This window comes from Streptopelia decaocto (genome assembly GCF_964273445.1).
Source record: "Streptopelia decaocto genome assembly, chromosome: 5".
NCBI classification, from domain to species: domain Eukaryota; kingdom Metazoa; phylum Chordata; class Aves; order Columbiformes; family Columbidae; genus Streptopelia; species Streptopelia decaocto.
Window position 1 is genome coordinate 26,870,837 of NC_138659.1, and position 7,155 is coordinate 26,877,991.

General features: G+C 45.7%; 1 protein-coding gene across 1 annotated transcript; it reads left to right on the plus strand.

Moving 5' to 3' along the window:
* The first annotated feature begins 315 nt into the window (after positions 1-315).
* Positions 316-2,671, plus strand: LOC309440631 (UPF0690 protein C1orf52 homolog B). The gene is made up of 3 exons (XM_082054515.1): positions 316-622; positions 723-930; positions 2,101-2,671. The coding sequence occupies exons 1-3, from the start codon at positions 362-364 to the stop codon at positions 2,193-2,195; spliced, it is 564 nt and encodes a 187-aa protein (XP_081910641.1). The 5' UTR covers positions 316-361; the 3' UTR covers positions 2,196-2,671.
* Positions 2,672-7,155: the final 4,484 nt, after the last annotated feature.

Consider the following 7,155-nt stretch of genomic DNA (forward strand, 5'->3'; position numbering starts at 1 on the left):
GTGACGGTCGAAGCTTCATCTGCCCCGGGTTTGCTAATGCTCGCACACCAGCTGAGGCTGTTTGCCTCAGCTTAGGCATGCAGGTGTTAAAAAGAAAAGACAAACAGAGGTCTTTTCAGTTTCATGTGTGTTTGTCTATGGTCACTTAGAGAAAAAAATCCCCGCGGGGTTGCCCGGGTACCAGCTGGGACCCCCCACGCGAAAACGACCGTGGGTTTCGCCTCCCGAGGGCCAGCGCGGAGCCAGGTCCCGGCGGGCGGCCCCAGAGCCGGTGCGGGGTGCGGGCTGCGGCGGCGCGGGGCGGAACCCTCGGCGCGGGCGGCGTTTCCGTGCGGACCGTGTCGCGGGTGCCGGCCCCGCCATGGCGGCCGAGAGCGGGGATCCCCTGGGCTATTTCGCGGCCTACGGCAGCTCCAGCTCCGACTCGGAGCCCGACGAGCCCCAGCCCGAGGAGCGCCGGGCGGGGGGCGGCGCGGCGGCGGGGGGCAGCCCGGGGGGACGGCCGCGGCTGCCGCCGCCCGACGAGCTCTTCCGTAGGGTGTCGCAGCCGCCCGCCTTCCTCTATAACCCGCTCAACAAGCAGATCGACTGGGAGAGCCGCGTCCTGCGGGCGCCCGAGGAGGTGCGGGGGTCGGAGGGCTCTGGGGTGCAGCCTGAGGGGTGTACCCGCCGGTGTGGCGGGGCCGGGGCTCGGTGTGACGGTGCTCTGCTCTCTCCTGCAGCCCCCCCGGGAGTTCAAGGTGTGGAAGACCAACGCCGTGCCCCCGCCGGAGAGCTACAGCCAGCCCGAGAAGAAGCCCCCCCCGCCGCCTGCCCTGGACATGGCCATCAAGTGGTCCAACATCTACGAGGACAACGGGGCGGACGCGCCGCGGGCGGCCGGCAGGGCCCGGTTCCTGCCGGATGAGGAGCTGGAGCGCCTGGAGCCGGGTGAGGGCCCGGCCTGGCGGTGCGGGGGCGGTGGGTGCCGGGTTTGGGTGGCCAAAGCCGAACTGGGTGGGTGGGGGATTCTTGGGGTGCTCTGTGGCTGCAGCCCTCCCTGCCCAGGCCGGTTGTGCTGGCCCTGCTGCATGCAGGGCTGGTTACCCCTCAGTGCGCACTGGCCTTCCCACGACGGGCATGGACTCTCCAGCAATCCCTCCGCTCCACTGCCATTGTAATTAGCAGGAGCAGGGAGTGATTAAAGAGTCTGTAGAATGGTAGTTGTATGAAACTAGCAGGTTTGGTCATGGTACTGTTAAAACAAAGTGGTATGAGAGCTGTCTTGACTCTAGGGTAGGTCAGATTATTTTTATAATGTTTGCAAAACTTGGAGGCCGAGGGAATTAAATAAAATGTATATGTGACAGATTACTGAAGGAAATATTTACTGTCCTCTTCACTTTTAGTTGTGGTACAAGCTGTAATGGTACTATAGGAAGTAAAGCAATATTTGACAGAAGGGAGGAATTTTTATTTTTTTGTTTAATTGCTGGAGAAAGAAAATAGGCAGTAACACCAAGAGAACAAAAACAGAAGAAATTCTGGCCTTCCAGTACACGTGATAATGTTTTGGTTTACCAGTAAAGTTGTCAGCAAACCTTTTCAGAAGGAAAGTTTTCTTGCTGTCGTGCTCATTTTTTGTTGTTCTGGGTGTTCATTCCCCTGTGGCATTTCTTATGGTTCTGTCCTGCTCCATTTGTTCTGTCTGCTTTTTTTTCCCCTACCCCCCGCACCCCATTTCTCTTAGCCTTCATCCAAATACTGAGCAGATAAACTATTAATTGACCTTGACATTACTTCCTATATCTAAAATGTAATTTTCTAGCTTTTTATCTTATCTATTCAAATAATATTTTTTTAGAACAGGTACTATGCAGTAACATAACAAGACCTCTACTCAGTTTTCCTCAGTGATCTGTGGTAGTTATAACAAGTAATAATTCCTATTCTGTCTGCATATTGTCCACATTCCAAAAATTAGGGTGTTGTCAGTTAATGTTGTCTTTTCTCTGGGCATCTCAGATGTGGTTAAGTCAGTTGTTCTGAGATGGGGATGGTGTTTAAGAGCAAGATATACTGCCTTTGCTGACTTTGATTAACTCTCTCTTTTGTTTCAAGATGATGAAAAAGATGATGAAAAAGACGATGAACCAGCTTCTGCTAAGAAACGTAAACTAAACTCTGGGGAGCAAACAAAGAAGAAGAAGTTATGAACAGGGTGTGCTGGATTTAGCCATAATGAATATTTCAATGAACTTGGATTCCTCTGCTGGAATAGGAAACATACACGTTTACTGAGTTTCTCTCTCCTGTTGGGTAGGGAACTTTATTTCTATAGTATGCTTGCCTTTTGGAAAGCACAAAGTTAAATGGACAGTGTTGTGATAGAATCTCGTCTACTGAATGAAATTTAAACCTGTTTATTTAAAAGAGGTATATGGGAGAGGGATCTATAGTGATGGATACCCTTGCTCGTGCAGGTTACAGGGCTTCATGGTATTTTGTTTATCAAGAAACCTGGTAACGTGGGCTTTTCTGGACTGATTTTTCCATTGTGTCAAAACCTTTTATAAAGGAGTGTATACTAAAGTTTCCTTAAGTACCGTCTTGTGATGCTAGCATAATGTTGTCTTGAAATTTATGTAAAGACTTCAGATAGGTCACCGGAATAAAACTGCATTTGAAAACATCTGCAATATAAATATTGCATTGCATGCTTGGTGAAAGGAGGGATGAATTCCCTACTGTATACATTTCAGTGATGTATTTCTTTTGACACAACAGATTCCTCAGGGTTTTGTTTGTAATAAATATACAGCTGCGAACTGAAAAGAATATGGACCTAATAATGGAGTTTAATATTTGATAATTGGTTTTGGTGTTATGTCATTGCATCAGTGAAACATGAGACTAACCGATGCAGGAAGAATTGAAGTATTCAACGTATTTGACCTAAAATTGAAAATAGAATTTAGATATTTATGTAGGAGAAAAAGACAAAGTTGTGATAGAGTCTTCACTACCAAATTGTATTTATTTCGGTACAAAACTGGTAACCTTCACAAAGTGCTAGTCAGTATATTTTGCATTTGTGATATGCTGCTTGGATTATTGGGTCTGTATATGAAAAAGTACCAGCAAAACTGGGTTGGAGGGAGGGTTGCTCTAGGTTTATTTTCAAATAGAGCTTCTGTGCCTTAGGAAATCTGCAGTGAGACTAGGCCTACTAGTAGAATTTTATGTAATTAAACTATGAATGTAAACATTCGTAATTTTTATTTTCCTTCTGTCATGGACTGGCTTTAATTTGGTAGAACATGTTCTGTGCCTATGTGCTGATATAATGTTAATATTTTCAAAAGTGTTATTTTAAAAAAATCTTTTGATTCTCAATATACAGAAAAACATATTCATTTTTATCAAGTATCTGAAGTCAGCAACAAGGTATGCAGTTCTAGCCTTGGCAGTGTGATAATGCTTCCGCTGGATCCTTCTCTACCTGCAGACTGCACAACTGCTCCTTGCCAGTTTCACAGGCTGTTGGGCCAAATCCGTGATACATTCCAGCCTTCCCGCACTGCCAGTCTGGAAGCGATTCCAAAAATGGTACCTGTGCAGAGCTGAGGGTTCTGCGTGCCGCGGCTGTCCTAGCACAACCCCAAATATCTGACACGGTCGTTGTAAGCTGCGAGATGAGGGACGGTGTCGTAGGCAAAGCTTACAAAGTGCTGGATCTGTGCAGTTTCTCAAAATGCCCCATCTGGGGTTGCGATGGCTGGGTGGGAGCAGGACTGGACTGCAAGGGGGAACCTCCTGAACACCCTGCTCAGCTCCAGCTGGGATGAAGACCCTTGGCAGCAGTCGGGTACGGCCGCTTGCTGAAACACGGCGTTTCAGAGGTGGACAACCAGTGGACCATGCCAGCTTGGGAACTGTGAGTATCTGCATTGTGTTGAGAGACTCTAAATGGTCATACTTTACCTAGAATGGTTACATAAATTCTTCCTCGTTCTAGTAATAATGTTTTAAAATGCCACTAAAAAGGATCATCTAATGCAGGCTGGGTCTCCTACAGGAATAGCTGTCTCCATGCAGGTAATGCAGCCACTTCAGGACGTGGATTGTCACAAGCTACTCAGGTAGCAGGTCTCCAGGTCCTGGTCATCTGAGGTCAAATGGTTTCTGTGAGCTTTGCTTACAAAGAACTGAAGGATGTTATTCCTAAAGTGCAGAATGTGAAGTCTCTGAATGAAAAGGCTCGCTATAATCGCCTTTTTTTTCTGCTGTCTTAATATAGCTAGGTTGAAGGTGCTAGTCTTCAGAGAAGGTGGCAGGAAAAAGGCTGCTTATGCTTCTTTTTTACAGGGATGTGTTTATACCATAGCTGGCATAGAGAACTGAGGGTCAGGAATAGCAACAAGCTCCTGTTCAGATACAAAAATCAGATGTTAGGCCAGTTTCCCAAAGGTTTGGTTTGTATCCAGGCTGTGTGTTGCAGATCCCCGTATGCCTAGCAAGACACTAAGAAATCTGCCTCTGCTATCCCATACATACAGATTTTATTCCAGGGTTATGTGGGCTGAATGATACGATTTCTTGACATCTGAAGGGTTCGACATGAAGTATGGGTTCAATGGACTGCATAATTCTCAAGCCTTACATAGTTCTGTTTGCTATGGAGGGGTCCTTGGAGAGTGTTACAGCTGAAGGTCAGTGTCACCTGCTCTGGAAATAGGATGCATTCCCACGACTGCTGTGACCAAGGAGGCTTTTGTCCTTGTATTGTTCACTCTGCTATTCTGCAGGGCAGCTCAGGAAGTTACCATGCTAATCGCTCATTTTGTTTTCAGATCGTATGATATATGTGGTATCCAGTTGTCCTGAAGTTAACACCATCTGATACTCAGTTTCCAAGGAGAAAAACAGCATGGCTAATCTGGGAGAAGAATGATTATCTGTATTATTTACAGGTTGAGGAAATCTTCATTGTAAGTAGTGACCATAGCAGCTTCCCTATTCAGGAGAAATGGCGAAAGCAACTATGCTGCTTTTTCCTAAGTAAGATGTATGAAACAGGGCTGTAAGAAAGCCTGTCTGGAGCAGAGTTACTTGGGTGGACTGTTCTGTTGCTGGATTTTTTTTTGGTGGAGGTGCTTCAGTGCGCTGTCTTCAGGAGAAGATGATGAGAGAAGTGCTAGTGCTGCAGCTTCTGGAGCAATTTGGAAGATTTGTTGACAAAGAGGGCATACAAAAAAGCCCAGAGCAGGGAGCGGACTGACCTTTCTGAGTTCGGAGATAACAGAGCACTGTGCATTTTATGCTAAGTAAATGTGTTTGCATAGAAGAAATGTTATGGTTTGTCATCAGTGACTTGCAATGCAAACAACTGCAGAACTCCCCGTAGTGGAAAAAATGTTAATCCTAACTGTGGTGAGAAAACAACTGTTTCTAGCAATTGGCTTTGATAATATGATACTTACTAAGCAGTTCTTGCTCTGTGGGGAAAAAAACCACAGATATCTGTTTCTGGTACAAAGAGGCTATTTGAAAACAGCTGGATTGAAAGAGAACACACCTACTAGCCAGGAGGGGAAGGAGAGAAAGGCTGCTGAATTTGCCAAGGATTTGTAAGGTCTTATTCAGAGGGTGCTGGAGCACTGGAACTGGCTCCCCAGGGAGGTGTCACAGCCCCAAGCCTGACAGTGTTCAAGGACACAAGGTGTGAACTGTGCGGTTGTCATATGCGGAAAGGATTTGGACTCGATCATCCTTGTGGGTCCCTTCCAAGTCAGGACATTCTATGATACTGTGATTCATAGACTGTAAAAAGCTCCTAAGAAAAATGGGCAACATGCTGAATTGTAAATGCTCATAGGGAGTTTGGCTTGTAGATCAAGATCACTGATAATGCATCCATGGCATTCATAGCTTTGGAGCTGTAAAATTACCAGCCATTGCTCAAGTTCCTCAGTAAGTCACTAGAGTGAGCACTACCTGGGAAGATGCAGTCACAATAAGCCTTGCAGTTGTAGGAGTGTGTCCAACAGTCACAGTGGAAAAGAGGATGCTAGTCTTCTCCTTACCCCTTCTCGATGATCAGAAGTGACACAGATTTACAAAACAACAAAAAAAATTGATAATGATGCAGTGCTTAAAGGGAGCTGATCAGTAAGTGCAAAGCTGCGTGCAATAACAAGATTTTCACATCTGTTTTAAAGTCGAAGCGGGAAAGACTCTGAGAAAGCTGAAGGACAAAGCTTGATTGAACAAGAAACAGACCTGAAGGTTTTCAGGTTTGGGCAGCTAATAATGAAAAATTGGCTACTCTCAGCATCAGGATCCGTGAAATGCATAAGTGAACACTTCCTAAACTTAAACTGATAGCTCAGATGTTAAAAAAAATCTCTAACTAGAGAACGGTTTGTCTTTCGAGATGAGACAGTGAGAGTGAACATACACCCCCCCACACATGCCTCCCTCCCTCCTGACAAACGGGGAAGATTTGCTCTGAAAATTAGTCCTCTGTTAATTAATCATTGCACTGTTTTTATCAAATCAAATGTGATGGTGATCATTCTGTGTAACAGGGAAAAAAGACAGTAAGAAATGTCTACAAGTCTGATCTGAGAAAATTATCTTAAAAATTTGTCAAGATTAGAAAAGCGGTGGCTGGAAGGCAATTAATTAGCAATGAAAACATTGTGCCAGCATCTGGAGGCAACACAAGAGCAGCTACAGAACATAGATTTCCAAGAAAGGCAGGATGATCCAGAAAATAAGCATTCACATCAGCATAAAAGTGCAGCTGTTGAGGATAATGCTTTGGTGGCAGGAGTGCTAATGGAGAGGTTGTCACAAGGCGTCCCTCTGTCTGTCTGCTTGCTATTGCCATGCCACAGTTTGGTGCATACTAATGCTACCAAAGAACTGATTCATTTACAAATGGTTTGTGATAAGCTTAAGGCTGCCAGTCTGAAATTGAATCCAGGGACGTGCAGTGCGTTCCACAAAGGGCAATTTATCGTGCACCTGTAATCAGAGCAGGAGGAGGAATTTTTATCAACAGAGAGAAACAGGAGCTGCGTGGTGCTGGCTGCCTCTTGCTTTCTCTGGTGACAGGAAGCTCATTTGCCAGGTTGCTAATCTTGCAAGATCATAGCAGAATTTGGGTGA